This window comes from Chiloscyllium plagiosum, unplaced genomic scaffold (genome assembly GCF_037043375.1).
Source record: "Chiloscyllium plagiosum isolate Xiang-an unplaced genomic scaffold, Cpla_swu_hap1 HiC_scaffold_18, whole genome shotgun sequence".
NCBI classification, from domain to species: Eukaryota; Metazoa; Chordata; class Chondrichthyes; order Orectolobiformes; family Hemiscylliidae; genus Chiloscyllium; species Chiloscyllium plagiosum.
The window spans coordinates 43,707,864-43,730,323 of NW_028270156.1; the positions used below are offsets into that span (position 1 = coordinate 43,707,864).

The 22,460-nt window shown below is 40.8% G+C and overlaps 1 protein-coding gene across 3 annotated transcripts in view; it reads right to left on the reverse strand.

Moving 5' to 3' along the window:
- Positions 1 to 19,243, reverse strand: part of tmem41b (transmembrane protein 41B) — a 32,957-nt gene extending 13,714 nt beyond the window's left edge. Inside the window, exons 1-5 of one of the 3 annotated variants that reach the window (XM_043705886.2) lie at positions 19,063 to 19,241; positions 13,984 to 14,101; positions 9,309 to 9,437; positions 4,774 to 4,867; positions 331 to 435 (exon numbers count right to left, since the gene is read on the reverse strand). In XM_043705886.2, coding sequence (XP_043561821.2) covers positions 331 to 435; positions 4,774 to 4,867; positions 9,309 to 9,437; positions 13,984 to 14,101; positions 19,063 to 19,171 — 555 coding nt within the window. In that variant the 5' untranslated portion in view covers positions 19,172 to 19,241. Of the gene's footprint in view, positions 1 to 330; positions 436 to 4,773; positions 4,868 to 9,308; positions 9,438 to 13,983; positions 14,102 to 14,213; positions 14,416 to 19,062 lie in introns of those variants that run through there. The other 2 variants (XM_043705889.2, XM_043705888.2) reach the window with 2 other exon arrangements.
- Between the last annotated feature and the right edge of the window lie 3,217 nt (positions 19,244 to 22,460).

Here is a 22,460-nt window from a genome sequence, read left to right on the forward strand (position 1 = left end):
TGGTGAGTCCAGTTGAGTTTCTAGTCAATGGTAAACCAGGATGTTGACAGCAGAGGGGATTCACTGATTGTAACACCATTGAATGTCAAGGGATAGTGGTTAGATGGTCTCTTATTGGTGATAATCACAGCCAGGCATTTGTGTGGTGCGAATGATACTTGCCACTTGTCAGCCCAAGCCTGAATAATGTCTAGTTCTTTTACCTCAGATTCAAAATCAAAATTTCATATTTTACATTATTTAACATTTCTCTTTTAAATTTCATGTTGACCAATCAATTCACTGTGAATTCTCCAAAGTATAAAGCATTGAAATAAGAGCAAATGTTACCTGTTGTGACCATTTTGTTGCCCTTTCTGTCAAATATTTATAAACAATTGGTCGTCCAACCAAATAAGAAAGCATATAGCAGAAGGAAGCTCCAAGCCCAGAACACTGCAATGATTGGAGAAAAACAGAATCCACATTGAAATAATGATTCCAAAAATAAGTTACTTCACAAATGTGGCTAAGTTTCACTTCTTACAGCACCATTACATAAAGTTTTTAGGAATGGGGTAGACAATCTAACCTCTCAAGACTGTTTCATAGGATCTTTGACAAAATGTTTCTTTCCTTCCCCACTAGCAAACAAAGTCACAGATGTGTCACTAATTACTGGAGAGAAATGTAAAGAGTGTTACAAGGGGACATAAATTTAAGGTGAAGGGTGGAAGGTATAGGGGAGATGTCAGGGGTGGGTTCTTTACCCAGAGAGTGGTGGGGGCATGGAATGCGCTGCCTGTGGGAGTGGTAGAGTCAGAATCTTTGGTGACCTTTAAGCTGCAATTGGATAGGTACATGGATGGGTGCTTAAGCTAGGACAAATGTTCGGCACAACATCGTGGGCCGAAGGGCCTGTTCTGTGCTGTATTGTTCTATGTTCTATGTTCTAAAGTATAGGAGCATGCTATTTAGCCTTCCATATCTGTGCTGGAACTCTACAATAGAGCAAATACAAACATGCAGAAATTTATCTTCTTTCTTAATAGCAAACTTTGAAATTGAAATATTATACCAAATCATAATATTATTAACTTGATATTCTCTTTTTAGAGCAATGTGTCTCTTCCAGCATTCCACACATCCTGGTATTATTTTCCAATGTTCTTTGCTGTTCTCACACCCCTGCTGAATTAGTTTAAACCCTCTACAACAACACAAGCAAAAATCTTGCTAAGAACTCAGTCCTGGCTTGGTTCAAATGCAACCTGGTTTTCACATGTGCCATTTCTCCCCAGAGGCAGTCCTAGAGCTCCAGGAATCTAAAGCACTCCCTGCTGTAACACTTTTCCAGACATGCATTCATCAGCCTTAACATCCTGTTTCGGTCCTCACTTACATGTGATACTGGCAGTAATCTGGAGGTTACTACTTTAGAGAGAGGTGCTACTTCTACCTAGCTCCCCAAGATTTCAATGACAGGACCACAATCCCCCTTCCTACCCATGCTGCTGGAACCAATATAAAGTGCGACCTCTGGCTGTTCGCCTTCCCCTAGAAGGATGTTCTGCAGCTATTCTGTGTCATCGCTGGCTCCCAGTATTAGGGAGGAAACAAACCATCCCGGAGTTACATCAATGGTCACAAAAATGTTTGTCTCATCTCTCAAAGAATCTCCAATAACTTCCGCCTTCCTTCTTCTGCCTCTACAACTGAGCTAGTCATGCCACAGCCTTAGCGCTTGATGCACTCTTCAAGCATCCTTTGCCTTCAACCATTGCCCAGAACCAAAAACCAGTAATAAGCAAAACCTTGGAGTCCAGGACTCCCTTTCTGCTTTTCTTAGACTGTCTGGTGGTCACTCATTTCTTATCAGCCTATTTGCTAATAATTTGTGACACAACCACCTCTTTGAACACGCTATCCATAAAGTTCTCTGCATTATCTCAGTCCCTCTAGCTGCTGCTTGGAGTGCAGCCAGTGACATTTCCTGCACGTGGGCTCACCTCAGTCATGAGAATTATCCATGACTCCTCACATACCATACAGCAGACATTCCACTTGGCTGACTTCCTCTGCATTAGTTAACAAATACTTTTAGATTACTTTATTTACTTTACCCATACTCTGGTAGTGTTTGAAAAAAAACTGGAGATGAGTAGAAAGTAGAAATTCTGTGCCCTTACTCACAAATCAGCTCCCTCTCCTATGCCTTTAATTATTTAACTTCCATATGCCAGCTTCGAAATGTACGTTTTAAAAAATTATAGGAATTGAAACATTCCCAACGGTAGCTGCTCAACATTGAATCAACTCAAGATTTCTATAATGGCATTTTAAGACTTTTTATCTCTCCTACTCTTACTGTCTTTGAATTTTGGTGTTTTGTTGGAGTTTAAAACTCCATTCTGCATCATATAAGCATAATTCATTTACCTTGAAAGGATAATGTAGTGGCTGCTTTGTCATGAGCATGTGAAGGAAAAAATGTTGTGGTTCGAATTGACTTACATAAAATAGTTATGTATATTATATATATTGTACAATATACATAATATATTGTACAATTAGTATTAGTTGTATTAATACTAGGTTTGTAACAAAGAAATAATATTCAGAATAATCTTTTGATGGTAAATGAAGATGCCTCCTAAGGATACATTTTCATTCTCCTAGGTGGTGGAAGGGAGATAAAAAATATACAATTAATATATCTTAATACCATTTTTAGAAGTTTGATTTTCAAATAGAAGCAGATTGGTGTTAATTACTTCTGTGAAGGGTTTTTATTAAAACACAGAGTCCTTCTGGGACAGTGATTATATCCAACATTTTGTCAGAACAGGTGACTGGAAATGACTGGGGTGTTTATGGAGAGATGTTTATACTGTTGGGTTTATGACAAACACAATAAAATGCAAGGACATTCTCTTTGTTTTCAGTTCAGAAGAATGTAGAATGAACAAGTTTGCTTTTAATTCAGTACAGCAAATTGCATTTAGAAGCAGGTTTTGTTTCTCTCCTAGGAGTAATTCAGGAACAAGTCACCTCGGCAGCAGGGTTCAGTTGGTAAAGCTTCCAAACCAGGACAGTTTAGTTTTCAATCTGCAGATTAAAACTGAGAAAGCACTGACACTCAGATTTGTCAAGTAGATGTGGACAGAATTAGGAAAGGATTCAAATTGTCTCCGCAGCAAAATAACTGTCAGGAATTGGTAAATAAAACCCCAATGAGTTGAAATGGGATTAGAGTCACTGAAATGGAAAGTGTCAGGAATTAAGTCAAAACTTCATTTGTTTGTGGGTTTTAGACCTTGCTAATGATCTATGTTTAGACTTTTAGTTTTGTAGACTCGATTTCTGTTCTGTTGTTAAAGAAAATCTACAGCCTCAAACAAATATGTCTGTGACTAACTACCATTTCAACTAAAAATAAACCTATCAAGCCCAGTTTCATTCTAACGGCAATAATGTTAGCTGACATCAGAACAATGGCACTCTAAGCCTCTTGTACTTTAGGCTTTTATTACTCTTCAAATGACTTAGCCTGAACTTTACCAATTTCATCAACAGTAGTACCTGAAAACAGATGAAAGAATAAAATTGCAGCTCTAAATTGGAGAATAAAAAAAAACACTAAAACAAAAGTTGATTAGGAACCGCAACAGATAACACGGATTATCAGAAGCAATGAAGACTCAACAAACCAAACGTCCTTTAATAATATACAGAATCCATACTGGCCCCATCAGTTTCTGTAATTATCATTCTCAATCACCATTTCTTTTTGTATAATGCATGACTGAGCTTGACAAAAGGGAGAAATTGGATTTATTTGTGATTTCACAGTGAAAATAAAATCAAAGTTCACAGCTTCCACCCACAAATACAAAACAATTATTTCAGGTAGATTGTGCTTTTGTATTTTATACTGTATGAGTACAAGTCAGGGGTTGGAAACAGAAGCAATATCATCCAAGCTCATGCTCATGTACCACCTAGCAAAGCGGAGTCATTTGTATACATGTAAAGAAGCAAATAATTGAAATATTTAGTTTATAGGTAAAAAAGCAAAAGGAATCGGAGAGAACAGATACATAAATCAACATAGTAAAATGCAGATAATAAGGCAATTAAAAAACAACTGGGTCATTTTGAGAGTGGAAAAGCAATGTTTTTGTTTTGCATAAAATTCCATATGCATTATACCTACAAATACAGCGAACATCTGCCATCTCCAGATCATGTAAAAATAGAGGCAGTGCAGAAAGTGTGATTTACTGGAATAATGACCAAAATTGACAAATTACACCTATCAGGAAAAATTCAACAGGCTAGGGACACTTCTCATTACGTAACAGAAAGCTGTAGACCTGACAGAAGGCTTTCGCTATTAGAAATTAGAGTCATAAGAGTCATAGAGATGTATAGCATGGAAACAGACCCTTCGGTCCGATCCGTCCATGCCGACCAGATATCCCAACCCAATCTAGTCCCACCTGCCAAAAATTCTTTAATTTTAGACTTTAATATACTGACTATCATGAATAAATATTCCGTTTGCCTCCTCTGATCCAAAAGAATCTCCAACCTATCCAATCTTTTCTTATACCTAAAATTGCGTTCTCCTGACAATATTCTCATACAAATCATTTGGGACCTCTTTCATGCAATCACATCCTTCCAATAATGTGGTGACCAGATGCACAGGCAAAACTGCAGTTGAACTTTCATCTTCTACAATGTGATAAGTTCTATGTTCGCAAAAACAAATCTATTCTATTTTCTTACCAGACAGACGAGGAACAACGCTAAAGGAAATGGGTACAGAAATCCTGAGAGGATACTGAGAAATATGGAACCTGGTATAGCAAATGTCTGTAAGCTGGAGAGAATAAGGTCAAGGATTACAATGATACAAAGTAAAATACTCTATGCTAAACAACTCAAACCTTAAATTTACCCAGCTGTAGCATGTCATCTACATTAACAATTAAAGAATATTTTAAATACTATGTATTTTTAAATATTCACAGTCTACACAAGAATGACCAATCACACGCATGATCTTGGAACAATGACATGAATATCAAACAAATGACAAGTAATTAAGATAACATTAGGCAAGCAAGATAAACAATTAATCACGATCTCTATACCAAGTTGAGGAAATTAAGTTTTAATTAGATTGGAGTCTTCAAAGTGATCAGTGAATGAATTTAGACAATGAGTAGGAGTGGCTTAAGATGGAGAAAGTAAATAGATCTTTTTGAGCCAGAGAGAGTTTGCTGATAGCCAGCAAAACATCACAAATAGTTGGAGAATAAGAATTACCTTGCATTAGCTTTATAGGTTTAGCTCTATATAAAGCAGCCACTGTCTCATCAGCTGCTTGGGTCTTCCTGCAAAAACCTGTTAGAAAGGCCGCCAATCCTCCAACAGTTAGAAGGAGAGAAGATCTCTACATCGAAAACAATGGGCCTCAAATTTACAACTCCATGTGGTGACATGTTTTAAAGACAGAACCTGACATATTGTAAGGGATGGAAAGACTGCAAAAAGCAAGCACTTGAAAACTGTGAACCTTAAAGTAAATGGCTCATCTCGATTTTGCTGCTCGTCGGATGCTGCCTAAATTGCTGTGCTCTTCCAGCACCACTGATCCAGAATCTGGTTTCCAGCATCTGCAGTCATTGTTTTTTCCCATCTCAGTGTCAGGGGTTTGTGAATTGAAGTCTCACTCCAGAAGCTGAAACATTGCTGAGGGAGTCCTGAGAATAGAATTTTAAACTGAGCCCTCGTTAAACTTCCTTGTTAAATGTAAAAAGATCTGATCAGAGTGCTCCCTGAGGCCTAGATAATACTTACACCTCGGTGAACATCACTAACACAGATTTTGATCATTATCTGCATATTTGTGGAATATTATTGTGCACAAATTGGTTGTTGTATTTCCCTAAATTAAGAGAAAACATGACTAAAGATTCACTGCAAAGCACATCCTAAAGTCATGCAAGTTGCTTTATAATTAGAATTTCAAAATATTTTCCAAACCTTCCAATTTAAGGGAAGAGGCTTGGCATCATGATGGACAGTACACTACACAGGTACACTACTTACACATGCTCATTCCCATGAGCAAGTGAAATGATTAACTGTACTTTAACTCACTTTTTCTCTTAAAAGTCAGAAACACACAACAGTGCTCTCCTGGAAGAAAGTAAAGTTTGCATCGAAAAGCTTTAAACTCAGTTCTAGACAAAGAAATAAACTCAAGTGTCATATACAAGGAGTTATATAGCTCCACATCTATGCTACCTCACCAACATCTCTCTCAATCACTCAACTATTTCTCATTTGGCACAATGGTGTCTCCCAACTAGCCCTGGAATAAACAGAAAATTGTCTCCCATTATATATTGGGAAGGCCAGTCCACAAACTCTGTTCCCTAAGCACTGATTGTGTTCCTCTCACTGAGAACGAGCAAGACTGCACAAGATTTTTACCATTCTTGCTATCTATTTAATCCAAAGCTGAGGTTCTTACCTTGGACTATGCATCATCGCAGCTGCCTACTTTCACGTCCCTAACATTGTCAATTATTGAACATAATAATTGTCTCAACATATCTGTTGGTGAAACCTTTATCAGTGCCTTTGTTACTGCTAAATTCATCTATTCAATATTTTACAGCAGCCCATGCTCTCTGCATTCTGTTGCCGAAGAATTAGGGAACATTTGGAGAGCATTTACCTCTGTTGGCAACAGTGCGATTCCAGGGGAAATCGGTAGGTGTGCTTGGTGAAGGTAGAGCATGAGCCAACTTGCGTGCCGAAGTTTTTGTGCTGTGCTGCGCTTGTGCGGGTTTTTTTATGTGGACACCGGCATAGTACAACACAGAGATGTTGGTACGCACAGAACAAAGCACATGATCGGATTCCTCACTGGAATTGCGCTATTACCAACGGAAGTAAGCGTTCCCCAAAATGACTGTAACATTAGGAAACACTAACGTCCACACTTGCGCGATGTCAGTGCCAGTCTTTGTGCTGTCGTGTGCATGTGCCAAAGTCTATGCACCGTACTGCACATGCGTGTTGCCAGTTCTTAAGTCTCGGTGTGTCATTCTGCGCATGCGTGATGTCAGCTACCGACAGAGCAGCTTTCTGTGAGGTACTGTATAGAGAGCTACAAATCACAACACCAGGTTATAGTCCAACAGGTTTAATTGGAAACACACTAGCTTTCGGAGCGACGCTCCTTCATCAGGTGATTGTGGAGGGCTCGATCGTAACACAGAATTTATAGCAAAAATTTGCAGTGTGATGTAATTGAAATTATACATTGAAACATTGATTGTCTGTTAAGCCTTTCATCTGTTAGAATACAGTGATAGTTTCACTTCTTTCATGTGTAAATCACAAAACCTTTTTTTAAAAGTTGCATTCTCGGGTTAGCTGTTAACAATGGTGATAGCTAGACAATATGTTGAACACCTTCAACATATTGTCTAGCTTATCACCATTGTTAACAGCTAACCCGAGAATGCAACTTTAAAAAAAGGGTTTTGTGATTTACACATGAAAGAAGTGAAATTATCACTGTATTCTAACAGATGAAAGGCTTAACAGACAATCAATGTTTCAATGTATAATTTCAATTACATCACACTGCAAATTTTTGCTATAAATTCTGTGTTACGATAGAGTCCTCCACAATCACCTGATGAAGGAGCGTCGCTCTGAAAGCTAGTGTGTTTCCAATTAAACCTGTTGGACTATAACTTGGTGTTGTGTGATTTTTAACTTTGTACACCCCAGTCCAACACCAGCATCTCCAAATGATGTATAGAGAGCAGCTTTCTTACATTTTCTACATGTACTGCATTAACTTTACTTCTGTTTGGTTAATAACTACGATTTCAACCTTCATTCAAGTTGTGTTATACTTTGCATTACACTTTTGGGTGATATTTGAATGATTCCATCTGATATTTTTTGCAGTTTTCCCAAAGGTTCCATTATTTCTATTAAGCGATTTTCTATTAAGTGAGGTTTCGCTCGAACGCAAGTATGGTGTTATAGGAAAACTACCTGTACTTACCATTAAGGATCTCAATTCTAGTTTGCACAGAATCTAATCATTAAATAAAATCCATGTTTCTTGAATGTACTGCAGCCCGTATCTGTGAAAAGTTCTTACTTTGATTCTGAAGCTAGTATGTCTTATAGATGCATTTTTTGATCCCAAGCTAATTAACATATTTTCTGCAAATGCTTTCAGTTCCCTTCACAACTCTCTCATAGCAGAGGGCTTTTGAATAACTACTTATGCCTAACATTAAGAATTACAAACAGTGGATATTTTTTCCTCCCTACCTGTGTGGAAGCATGTAACAACTCCCCCATATCTCCAGAGGTACCAATTACACCAACAGCACTATCTGAACATGAGCGCAAGCATTTTCTGTAGCACATTAGATGTGCAAGTGGGCATCAGAGCCGCCCCGCATTTGCCACGGGACAATGCCTACATCAGTAAAACTATAGGAATTCATTTTGTGTTTTAAAAACGGCAGCCGCAGCTTAAACCCACAGAACTCAGCAGCTGCCGGTCCACCCACGTGACCGGGAGATGGGAGCCAGAGGACAGATCAAATCCACACTAGGCCAGACACTAACCATGACTCATAGACTGAAACTCTGGAGCTAATTAATATGGAAACCCATCTCCTAATCAAATCAAGAGACTGACTGAAACACACCCATATTCATCAATACAGAACCATCCTGACACTAAGGACAGGCATCCACCAGACAGGAACGAACAGACTAATACACACCAGCACCGCAAGGGAACAAAGGGGGGTGCTAGCCCCAGCCCTCACAGAGGGAGACAAGCAGATAGTACCCGGACCTGTTTACATAATCCAATGAGCACCCTATTGTGTGTACACTGCAACTCTCCTGGGATGGCAGGAAACCCACCATTTGCACCTACTCCAGCGATGATGGGGAACTATCATCCCATTCAAACTCAAAATCCACACATCCTGACAAAGAAAGGTATATAATGTGTAGCAGCGTGCGGGAACAGCAGAACAGCCGAGATTCGGACCTCGGTTGGTCTCCGCCGGTGTTACTGTATCAATAAACGTTACCGATTGTTGAACCGCACTCTGGGCTCGGACTGATATCACTTCATCCACGCTAACAGATGTAAGCACTGTGTGCAACTCAAAAAATATTAGTATCTCTTTCGCAGGCAAGTTGTGCCCAGATCTTCATTATGCAAACTTGGTGCTGACTACATATGAAAAGGATACAAAATATATGTGGTAAAGTATGCTACTAATACTTGTGCATAGTAAGTATCCTTGTATTTAGAAAGAACCTTTCCCAACGCCTTGGCATCATCCATATCTTTCGGAATCACTATTGTCTTTTGCTCCTCCCTGAAAATATCAAGAAACAGAATGACATGGTTAATTATTAAAGTAACTAGAATTTGAATGCAATTACCTGACAGAAGATATACATTTTCTCAAAAGTACATCTTGTTTTCTTTTAAAATAGCTTTCTCATTACTTTTGTGAGATCCAGATTCACCTTTATATTAATCACACTCTCATATTATTCATAGGTATAATGCACTGCTGCATTTGATTAACTGCTGGTGATCTTGCACAATCTCTGTTGGCACTCAAGGTGTGCAAGGTGGTGATGTTGGCCGTGATGGTAGTGATGGCAGTGGTATGGAGGGAGCAGAGAGAAGGAAAGGTCTGATTTCATTCTGACCAAACTTAAATTTTTTTCTATTTAACAGTCAAACGGTTGCCTCTATTTCAAAAGCCCTTTTAGAGGGTCAGCACAGACTTCATGGGTTAAATGGTCAGCTCAATTATATATTTCATTTAACATCCACAACACTCTGAGGCACTTTGCAAAGAAAGGAGAAAAGTAATACCAAAATTGGAGGTGTAGTGGACAGTGAAGAAGGTTACCTCAGAGTACAATGGGATCTTGATCAGATGGCAAATGGGCCAACGAGTGGCAGATGGAGTTTAATTTAGATAAATGTGAGATGCTGCATTTTGGAAAAGCAAATCAGAACAGGACTTATACACTTAATGGGAAGGTCCTGGGGAGTGTTGCTGAACAAAGAGACCTTGGAGTGCAGGTTCGTAGTCCCTTAAAAGTATAGTTGCAGGTAGGTAGGATAGTGAAGAAGGCATTTGGTATGCTTTCCTTTATTGGTCAGAGGGAAAAAGTGAGGACTGCAGATGCTGGAGATCAGAGCTGAAAAATGTGTTGCTAGAAAAACACAGCAGGTCAGGCAGCATCCAAGGAGCAGGAGAATCGACGTTTCGGGCATAAGCCCTTCTTCAGGCTGCACAGGACATTGGTTAGGCTACTGTTGGAATATGAGAGAAAGTGAGGGCTGCAGATGCTGGAGATCAGAGCTGAAAATGTGTTGCTGGAAAAGCGCAGCAGGTCAGGCAGCATCCAAGGAACAGGAGAATCGACGTTTCGGGCATAAGCCCTTCTTATGGTGTGTAATTCTGGTCTCCTTCCTATCGGAAGGATGTTGTGAAACTTGAAACGGTTCAGAAAAGATTTACAAGGATGTTGTCTGGGTTGGAGGATTTGAGCGAAAGGGAGAGGTTGAACAGACTGGTGCTGTTTTCCTTGGAGTGTCAAGAGGCTGTGGGGTGACCTTTACAGAGGTTTACAAAATTATGAAGGGCATGGATAGGATAAATAGACAAAGTCTTTTCCCTGGGGTGGGGGAGTCCAGAACTAGAGGGCATAGGTTTCGGGCGAGAGGGAAAAGATATAGAAGAGACCTAGGGGGCAACTTTTCACACAGGTGGTGCGTGTATAGATTGAGCTGCCAGAGGAAGTGGTGGAGGCTGATACAATTACAGCATTTAAAAGGCATCTGGATGGGTATATGAATAGGAAGGGGTTAGGGGCATATGGGCCAAGTGCTAGTAAACGGGACTAGATTAGGTTAGGATATGTGGCCGGCATGGATAATTTGGACTGAAGGGTCTCTATGACTGTAAACACACTACATACAATAGCCAAATCTAAGCCTTGGAGAAAACTAGAGATGGCAAATGTTTGGTCGAGTATTAAGATCAAGATATGGATTTTCTAGTAGGGGCAGAGGTTGAGATTTGAGGTTGAGAGAATATGTCAAAAAAAATTCAGCTAGGCTAATATTCTGAACAAGGATGCAAGGCAAGAGGCAGTTCTAGAGACAGGGTGGTGCAAGGTGTTAAAGAAATTTAGAAAGGACAGGATGGAATTAAAGGTAATCTTCATGGACAGAGTTAGACAGTGCAGGATTATTTATTGAATTTACTTGTGCTATTGCTATTTTTAAAACTAATTTTCAACATATAAAGGTACTACAAATGTTACTGAGAATTGGTGCAAATGAAAAAGCATCATTTAAGTGCCTGAACGAAGAAAGGATAAATGCTAAAATACAAATATTGGATATTATTGAACATTTCATGCTGGAGAAAAATTCCAAAATAATTGAGAGCTTTCTGGTAACTCTCCTTCATGACCAGTTTTCACATGTGAGGTTTCACAGCAAAATTATTTAATTTTGGGAAAATAACCTTATGCATGGTTGTTCCCATCTAACTTTCAAAACTGTTGTCAGCAAGAGTCATAGGAAAGAAATCAGGAGAAGAAGAAAGGCAGGATGACTTTTATCCTCCTTTGGATACTAAGATCAACAGCAATAACCAGAAGTGCTGGAACTCAGTGCAAATCCAGAAGCCAAGCTGAAGCATTATTAACTTACGACTGAGCAATTACCCACTGAGCTATCAAAGGAATTTTATCATCTGATCCTGAACAATTTTTGTAGAAACAGTATTTGATCTGTGGATGCACCTTGGAAACAAGTTGTGTTTACACTGTATCCAAGACAAAACATGTGCCAGTTCAAGTTATTCTATGGAGATGATATCACACTAAAGAACATCATTAATGTGAAATTACTGGATTCTCTCCTGCTTGGAAGGATCAGCATCAGGTAAATGAATGTCACTGTCCAGGACATTATGACATCATCAATCTGCATCAATAATACAATGCAGAAAGTTGATGTAGCTTCATCTTTTTCAGCTTCACAATCATCAACCTTTTACTACTATTTGCAAGGTTTGTAGCTCAGGTTGAGGTTTACTCGCTGAGCTGTAGGTTTGATATCCAGACGTTTCATTACCTGGCTAGGTAACATCATCAGCGGCAACTTCCAAGTGAAGCGAAGCTGTTGTCTCCTGCTTTCTATTTATATGTGTATATATGTGCCGCTGATGATGTTACCTAGCCAGGTAATGAAACGTCTGGATATCAAACCTACAGCTCAGCGAGCAAACCTACATCCTTTTACTATTTGCTGAATCAGCAAATAACAGCAATAACTTTTACAAAGAATGGTCAAATTGATTAAGATTGTGAAACAACAGCAACTTGGTGGAAAACAGCAGACCTTGGTGTTATCCTCGACAGCAGAGAGACCTACTTTGCAGCACAGTCAGAAGAAAAGTCTCAACACATGCTATCTTCACAGTGTCAGATGTATCCTCGGCATTCTTTGATAGGACAAGACCACCAACTGTGCTAATTTCATTGGTTTTCACTTAATACTAATCAAGTACATTTGCAATATTGTGTTCATCAGATGAATGTAAACAATATGCCAAAAAGCCTTCTGCACAGTGAACTGGCCAGTGAGTTGCAGCCTGCATCCATACTTCCACTCCAAGGGAGATATCAAGGTGGCGAACATTGTCTGTGCCAACTGGAGATAGCTGCTACTGGTTGAACATCTGGAGGCTAACTGGTTAGAGAGGCATCAGTTGAGGTAAGGAGAAGCATAAGGCTCACCTGGCTGAAAAGACGGCACAGAGAAAACAGCGTCTAGTGAATTCTGCACCTTCTCAGCCTACAGCCTTTATCTGCAGCAAGTGCGGCAGAGACTGCAATGCCAGAGTGAGCCCCACAAGACGATGTTTAACACACAGTTGACCACTAAAGCGCAAACCATTGCCTCACCAGACAGAAGGCTGCCAGAGGATTCAAACAAGGATGACTTAGAATGTCATGAGTATTCTTTAAAAGCTCTTGGTGCATCCGAATAATGGATTTTATGTTATATGGCCATTAAAAATGCTCATATCATTATTATTCAGTTAAATTTACTTTGGCTGCAAACAGTGACATCTCTATTTTCAACCAACCATATCCATTCTGGAGAAGTACACTCACAATCACTCCAGTAAAGTACAGAATTGTAAATGGCATCAATTTACACACAAAAGTTTGTATGCAGTTACCTTTTGTCCGCTATATTTTTCCAGTGAGTTCACCCTGGCTTGAATAGGAGACCATTCTCTACTTTTGATTACAAGTTCTGTTTGCAGTGGTTTGAGGACACTTGTAAAAATAGATTCTGTAGTCTGCAGTTGTGCACTGTTCAATTGTAAAATAGTGCTAGTTTGGTGTGGGCAGCACGGTGGCACAGTGGTTAGCACTGCTGCCTCACAGCGCCAGAGACCCGGGTTCAATTCCCATCTCAGGCGACTGACTGTGTGGAGTTTGCACATTCTCCTCGTGTCTGCATGGGTTACCTCGGGGTGCTCCGGTTTCCTCCCACAGTCCAAAAAAACTGTGCAGGCTAGGTGAATTGGCCATGCTAAATTGCCCGTAGTGTTAGGTGAAGGGGTCTGAGTGGGTTGTGCTTCGGCGGGTCAGTGTGGACTTGTTGGGCCGAAGGGCCTGTTTCCACACTAAGTAATCTAACAAAAAACCAGTTGCTTATACAGGCGGATGTTAAAGATATAGTGTTACAGTTTGAAGAGCAAGATATATTTCTGACATGCTGTTGACCAGTTGTGCCTCAATCAGTTGAACAATTAAAATTTTTAAAAGTCCAGAGTCATTTATTCTAGCGTCAATTGTACACATACTTACTCATCAAGCTCTGGGAAATTCCTGTACACTAGGTACATTACAAAAGCAGCTGAGAGGAAGGTAGAAAGAAGAATTAAGATAGACATTCGGGCTGATCCTCCTTCCAATGATGTTGTCCCTTAAAATATAAAATAAAGATCATTAATAGAAAAATTCAAGACCTTTAGGATTAACTGGCCTTTGAGAGATAATGTCTGTCACAACTCGATTCCATTCTACATATGCTCTACCTGAAGGCAGATGCTTGGTTCACTGTGTGCTGATGATTCACCTTAAGCCATGCTCCTCAGCAGTTTTTGTCATTGGTAGTTTACCACTGTCTTCCATGTGGAAGGATAGGGCATGGAGGCAGGTCCCAAGGATACCCAAGCCTGAAGGAAAGCAAACCTGCACTGGTGACATTATTCTGAAGCACATCCTAACCATCGAGACAACCACATTTGACATTAGAATCAAGTTGTTTGCAATGAGCAAGTTTTCATTTTCTACTTTGGACACTTCATCTTGGTCAATCCACTGTTTAATTACTTAAAAAATTCTTGTCGCCTGCCATGTTTCTCATCAGAATATCCTTCCTCCATTCTTTCACCAGTCTCAATACTAAGCAACTTAAGCTGCAATTGCAATTTCCATCATATCTTCCCTAACCCACGCAACTCTGAATTCAGTTTCCTCCATTTCTCCACACTCACCACCATACCCTCGTTCTTACCAACTACATCATCCTCCGTAAACTTAGCCATCTCTACCATGAACATCTTCAAGCACAGACTTAAGCTTCCAACTGGCTTCATCATGCTTGTTCATTCTCGTCATCCATCACAAGATTTAATCAAAACACATGCTTCACTCATCTTAGCCCATCACCCACTAATCCAGAATCATGAGAACAAAAAGCTTGGAACGGAGAAAGAAAAAGGCCAGTGATTATCTTCTCACTGATACCCCCATCTTCACTTCACCCCCATTAAACCTTCTCACTGATACCCCCATCTTCACTTCCAACAAATGCTAAGTTTTCACTGTTAAAAATCACACAACACCAGGTTATAGTCCAACAGGTTTAATTGGAAGCACACTAGCTTTCGGAGCGACGCTCCTTCATCAGGTGATTGACAATCACCTGATGAAGGAGCGTCGCTCCGAAAGCTAGTGTGCTTCCAATTAAACCTGTTGGACTATAACCTGGGGTTGTGATTTTTAACTTTGTGCACCCCAGTCCAACACCGGCATCTCCGAATCATAAGTTTTCACTGACATGCTTGCCTTTCAGATTTAGATCATCTGTTCAACTATTTTTCAATTCATGCTTTGGAAAGAAGCACCATCGGTAAGGCTTGTACTAACTACCAGTCTCTAGAGAAAGCTGTGGTTGATTTTCTTGAATTGTTTCCATACATACCTAACTGTGGGCAAAGTATTTTGTCTAAGGGCTTCTGCTCCAACTAAAATACTGTCATTCTTTGCACCTTCTCGATCATGGTAGCACTTTCACCTCCACGTCAGAAGGTTGTGAGCTTAAGATCCACTACAGAGTTGCACACTGTTGTTTTGGATGAGACTAAACCAAGGTGACAGCCTAAATTCTGACTTTTGTCTCGTTTAAAAGGCAAGTGTAAGGTGCTACATTCCAGATGCGATTTGAGTGGTCAAACTATTCGGCTTTGAGCAAAACACAGTATATTCTTACACCACAGTTAAAATTCAAAGAATTGGCATAATTTTAACTCTACTGAAATTCTCAATAAAATAATATTATTTAACTACTCATCAACTGTTCCAAAACAGTAGTAGTCCATAAATACACTCTTGGCAAAGATAAATGCAGCAAAACAGATTTCCCTCACTTGCTGTCTCCATCAGTCCAGAAGAAGGAAACCAACAGAAGGAATCTAGCAGCAGAGAGAGAACTCAAGCTCTTGCAGCAGCAGAGAAAGAGCTGTATGTAGCATCTTCAACTCCAAAAAGCCAACTTCAACAAGCAAAAGACAAACTAAAACCCTGGGTCTGGGTGAGCCTGACTCCATCAACTCATGCTTTCTTTGTCTAACTTAAAAAAAAACCCCAAAGCTATTTACTTTGCCTTCCATGGAGCTGACACCTTGGCACCAGACTTACAACACCTCTCCAAGATAATCAGGACAGAACAAATCGCTCTTAAAGGCACACACCGTCACAGCACGACAATCTAACCTGACCTTACACTGAAGTATTGCAGGAGTACTACACTGCTAAAGATACCATCATTCCAATGAGATATTAAACCAAGGTCTGCTCTGTACTGTCAGGTGGGTGTAAAAATTCTTTGATATCTTCCAAAATTAGCAAGGAAATAATTGGTCAATAATTATTCCTCAATCCTGGTTATTAAATACTACCCTCCCTCCACTGAAGCATCAGCACTCCCCCAAGTTAATCAACATTTAGAGAAAGCACTGAGGGTGACAAAGGGTGTAAATTATTCTCTGGGTGGGGAATTTCAATGCCCATGACCAGCAGCACTACTTATCTAGCTGGCCGGATCCTAAAGAACATAGCTGCTAACCCTGAGCTGCAGCAGGTAGTGAGAGAACCTACAAGAGGGGAAGAAACATACTTGACCTCATCTTTACCAAACTGCTGGCTGCAGATACATCTTTCCATGACAACATCCGTAACAGTGACCACTGCACAGGCCTTAAAAAGACGAAGACTCTACTTCACATTGAAAATTATCTCCATCGTGTTGCATGGCACTATCACCATGCAAAATGGGACAGACTTCAAACAGATCTAGCAACTCAAGACTAGATATCCATGAGGCACTGTGGGACAACAGTAGCAGAAGTGTACTCCAACATGTCAATGCTAAAGTGCAATAAGACCTGGACAATATCCAGAATTGGACTGAACAAGTGGAAAGTAATATTTGTGTACCACATAAATGCCAGGCTATGACTATCATCAATAAAGATATGATTTAAACATTGCCCCTTGACATTCAATGGCGTTACCATCACTGAATCCCCCACAATTTACATCCTTGGGGTTACCACTGACCGCAAATTCAAAAAGACTTGCTACATAAACACAGTGGCTACAACAAACAGCAGGTTACAGGCTAGAAATGCTGTGGCAAGTAACTCACCTCCTGACTCCCCAAGGCCTGATCACCATTCACAAAGTACAAGTCAGGAATGTGATAAAATACTCCCCACTTGCCTGGATGTGTGCAGCTGCAACACCACTCAGGAAGCTTGACACCAAGCAGCCCACTTGACTGGTACCACATCCACAAACATCCACTCTCTCCATCACCGATGTTCAGTAGCAGTGTGCACTGGTTACAAAATGCACTGCAGAAATCCACAAAATACCCTTAGACAGCACCTTCCAAACTTGCAGCCACTTCCACCTAGAAGGACATGGGCAGCAGATTTACAGGAGGACTACCACCTGCAAGCTCCCCTCCAAGTCACTCACCATCCTGACTTGGAAATATGTTCTGATCCTTCTCTAGATCAAAATCCTGGAATTCCTCCTCTAATGGCATTATGGGTGAATCCACAGAAGGTGGATTGCAGCAGCTCACCACATCTTCTCAAAGGCAAATAGAGACAGATTATAAATGTTGGCCAGTCAGCAACAATGTTGCCATTCATCTCGATAGAACAAGAATATAAAAGCAGGGATATATTGAGGCTTTATAAGGTTCTGGTCAGACCACATTTAGAGTATTGCGAATAATCTTGGGCCCAAAACCTCAGAAAAAATGTATTGGTCCTGGAGGGGGTCCAGAGAAGATTCAAATTAATAATCCTAGGAATGAAAGGCTAAAACACATAAGGAACATTTGACTCTGGCATGATACTCAATTGAGTTTAGAAGGATTTGGCGGGGGGGGGGGGGAATCTGATTGAAACTTTCAAAACACTGAACGGCCTAAACACAGTGGATGTTGGAAAGATGTTTCCATTGGCAGGAGAGACAAGGACCTAAGGGCACAGCTTTAGAGTAAAGGAAAAACCTTCTAGAACAGAAACAAGGAGAAACTTCTTTAGTCAGAGAGTGGTGAGTCTGTGGAATCCATCGCCACAGAATGCTGTGGAAGCCAAATCACTGAGTATATTTAAAACAGAGATAGATAAGTTCTTGATTGGCATGGGGATTAAAGGTTATGGGGAGAAAGTGGGAAAATGGGGTTGAAAAACCTATCAGCCATGATTGAATGGCAGAGCAGACTCAATCGGCCGAATGGCCTAATTTCTGCTTCTATGTCTTATGGGCACCAACATCCCATGAACAATTTTTTTTGTTTTAAATCCAACTTTGCAAAAATTATCAATATATTATTTGAGGCCTTACTCCTACAAAGTGCTATTGTATTTCGCACATTGAAACAACACTTTAGACGTACTTAACATGCAGTAAAGCGCAGTATGATATCTGAAGATTAATATCTGATGACGTTGAAATGCACGTCTTTCTTTCTTCTTTCCCATCTTCATACTTCTCTTCCGCAACATAATTTGACGGGACGTAAATCTCCAAATGTTCAAAGAGCAACATCCAACTTGACCTCATCACCACACATCTCCTGACCACTGTATTATCAGGCTGTTTGCATCTCTTCCAGCTAAACAGCAGGAAGATCAGGACCATCTTCCTTATAGCCATTACCATGAGCTGCACAGCCTTGTCACAGTTTTCTTTTTGACTCCAAACTGAGGTTTTGACATCATACAGCTGCCCAGAAATAGAAAGCTATGTTTCCAACGTCGTAACTTTTCTCATCTTCCGTCTTTATCTCAGCCAAAGCGCTGATGAAACTCACTCAAACCTTAGAAACCTCATCTCGACGATTCAAATTCTCTCCACGTCTCACTCCGACCAGAAAAATATCTTCTCAGCACCTCTGCGAACTCTGTATGACGGCAGATAGGATTAATTGAGAATAGCATCATGGTCGGTACAGACATGATGGGCCGAAGGGTCTGTTCCTGTGCTTTACTGTCCTATCTTATGTGCTATGTTCACCCTTATAACACGATAATGGTAACTTCTCATCCCCTGGACACGATTCTTCCCCACCCCCGTTACCTTTAGCCGCTTCGCCATTAGCAGGGACGACCGGGTTCGCCGATTTCTCTTGGGCAGCATTATTCAGGCCGGATCGCCTCACCATTTCACCACTACTCTTCACGGCCATTTCTCTGCACCAGAAACACTGAACAAACCGGCGAAAAGACCGACAAATGCCGGTCACGTTGCTGTCCCTTTGCACTTTCACCTTTCAGGAAACAATGCGCATGTGTAAGAGTAACGACGATCCATGGACAAGCCGTGTCCAGAGCTCTAGCGCCACTGCGGCCTGGAGGTGCAAGTACATCGGCATGGTCCCGATGTCATCTTCAATCAGACAAAAATTACATATCTGCATAGTTTATTTATATGATGGTATATTTTATATTACAAAGAATAAATTAAAGACTCTTGTTGGACCCATGGCAATTGATTGTAACAGCTTACTGATGAAAAATAAAAACAGAAGTTGCTGGAAAAGCTCAGCAGTTCTGGCAATATCTGTGCAGAGAAATCACAACTAACTTTTCGGGTCCGGTGACCTTTCCTCGAAACGTTAACTTTAATTTCTTTTCACAGATGCTGCAAGATCTGCTGAGCTTTTCCAGCAACTTTTATTTTTCTTTCTGATTTACGGCATCTGCAATTCTTTACTGATGAAAAGTGTTCACTTTAGTAAGACACCAGGTAGTGAACACACGTACAACACAAGAAATCGTCTTTAAAAAAGTACAATGCTAAGGAAGGAGAAATTTTCCTAGTGACAGCTTAGAATTTTTGTGTGTAGTATACCAGAAACAAAACTGCCAAATGAATGTAGATAAACTCTTTTTTGACTTTGTATATTCAGGTTATGAAATCCACCATAGAGTCATAGAGATATACAACCCAGAAACAGACCCTTCGGTCCAACTTGTCCATGCCGACCAGATATCCTAAGCCAAACTAGTCCCAGCTGCCAGCACCCGGCAAACCCTTCCTATTCCTATAACCATCCAGATGCCTTTTAAATGTTGCAATTGTACTAGCCTCCACCTCTTTCTCTGGCAATCATTCCATACACATACCACCCTCTGTGTGACAAAGTTGCCCCTTGGTCTCTTTTATATCTTACCCCTCTTACCCTAAACCTAGACCTCGAGTTCAGGACTGCCCCACCCGAGGGAAAAGACATTGTCTATTTTCCCTATCCATGCCCCTCATGATTTTATAAACCTCGATAAGGTCATCGCTCAACCTCCGACGCTCCAGAGAAAGCAGCCACAGCCTATTCAACCTCTCCCTATAGCTCAAATCCACCAACCCTGGCAACATCCTTGGAAATCTTTTCTGAACCCTTTCAAATCTCACAACATCTTTCTGATTGGAAGGAGACCAGAATTGCATGCATTATTCCAACATTGGCCTAACTAATGTCCTGTACAGCCACAACATGACGTCCCAACTCCTGTACTCAATACTCTGACCAATAAAGGAAAGCATACCAAACGCCTTCTTTACTATCCTACCTACCTGCAACTCCACTTTCAAGGAGCTATGAATCTGCACTCCAAGGTCTCTTTGTTCAGCAACACTCCCTAGGATCTGAACATTAAGTGTTCTTGATCTCAACAAATTTGAAGATGTATGACACATGGCTACTCCTAAGACAAAGAAAGTCTGCAGTTATGTCTCAGATTTTTAACTTCCTAGAACCACACATAACAAATATTTCCAAAAAAGTACCATCATTAAGAGAAGCCTTAAGGAAATAAGCCCCATAAGTACAGTAGAAAGACATCAACATGTGTTTGAATCACTCAAGCAAATGTTGTCAGCTCATGTTGTTCAACAGTTTTTAGACAATTCTGAAAGTTAATGCATCCAGAAAGGGCTGGGAATACTGCATACATTATGCAAGATGACAAGCCAATTGCATTTGGGTCCAAAAGTCTATTGGAAAACATAATCCAATTATTGAAAATTGGATCACAAAACATTTGTTCTAGTGTTTGGTATCACAATTTCACACATAGCTGATCAGTTCATGATGGAAACTGATCACAAAACCATTGGAAATGAATTGGTACACCACTTAGACTAAACATAAAGGCAGTTTTGTTATTACTGTCAAAGCTGAGTATGCTCATGAGTTAAGGACTATCATGAGAGCAGGTGACCAGCAGCCATGACGAATCTAAGCATTAGCTTACTAGGTGAAGGACATATCGGAAGTGGCTCTGAAAGTGCAAGTTATCTTAGAAAGTCTTAGGAATGCATCATGCAAATTGGCAAGCCAATTGCATTTGGATCCAAAAGTCTATCGCAAGGGTAATCCAATTATGCCAACATAGAGCAAGAAACGTTTGCTCTAATATTCAACAGGAGGCTGGGAGAACACAACAAGCCAAGTGGAATCAAGAGGTGGAGAAGTTAACGTTTCGGGTTTTTCAGGACTGGGGGTGGGTGTATGGGGAGCTGCAGATAAAGGGGGTGGAAGGGGCAAGGTAGTGTGATGGGGCTAGATTGAGATAGGGTAGAAGGTATGACCTGGTAGTTCGATAGGAGGGATGAATCCAGTAGGCGGCTGAGAGGAATAGAAGGGAGGTTATTTGAAATTGGAGAACTCAATGTTGAGTAATCCAGACTGTCGGCTGCCCAGGCAGAAGATGAGGTGTTATTCCTCCAATTTGTGGTTTGACTCGTTGTGGCAATGGAGGGGGCCAAGGGTGGTCATGTTGGAAAGGGAGTGGGAAGGAGAATTAAAATGGGTAGTGACTGGGAGGTCCAGTTGGCCCCTGCAGGCCCAGCTGAGATACTCGGCGAAACATTCCCTTTGTTTACATTTGGTGTCCCCAATGTAGAGAACACCACATCGGGAGCACCAGATACGGTAAATTAGGTTGGAGGAGAGGCAGGTGAACCTCTGCCTCACCTGGAAGAACTGTGTGGGATCTTGGATGGAGGTGACGGGGGTGGTGTGCCGGCAGGTTTTGCACCTTTTCCGGTTGCAGGGGAAGGTATTGGTGGGGAAACAGAGGGGCAAACCAAGAATTGGCGATGGGAACAGTCCTTGTGGAAGGCAGAGAGGGGTCGTGAGGGGAAGGTGTCTTTGATGGTGGGGTCTAGTTGGAGTTGGCAGAAGTGTTTAAGGATGATGCATTGGATGTGGAGACTGGTTGGGTGATAGGTGCGGACAAGGGGAACTCCGTGTTTATTGTGTTTGGGGGGGTTTAGAGCAGTGAAACAGGGAATGGAGGTGGTGCAGTGGAGGGCTGTCTGGAAGACACAGGGGGGAAAGCATGTTATTCCAAATAGGTGGACCTCTGGGATGCTTGGGAGTGGAATGTCTCCTTTACAGAGCAGATGAGACAGAGGCAGAGGAATTGGGAGAATGGGATGAAATTCTTGCAAGATACTGGGTGGGAGGAGATGTA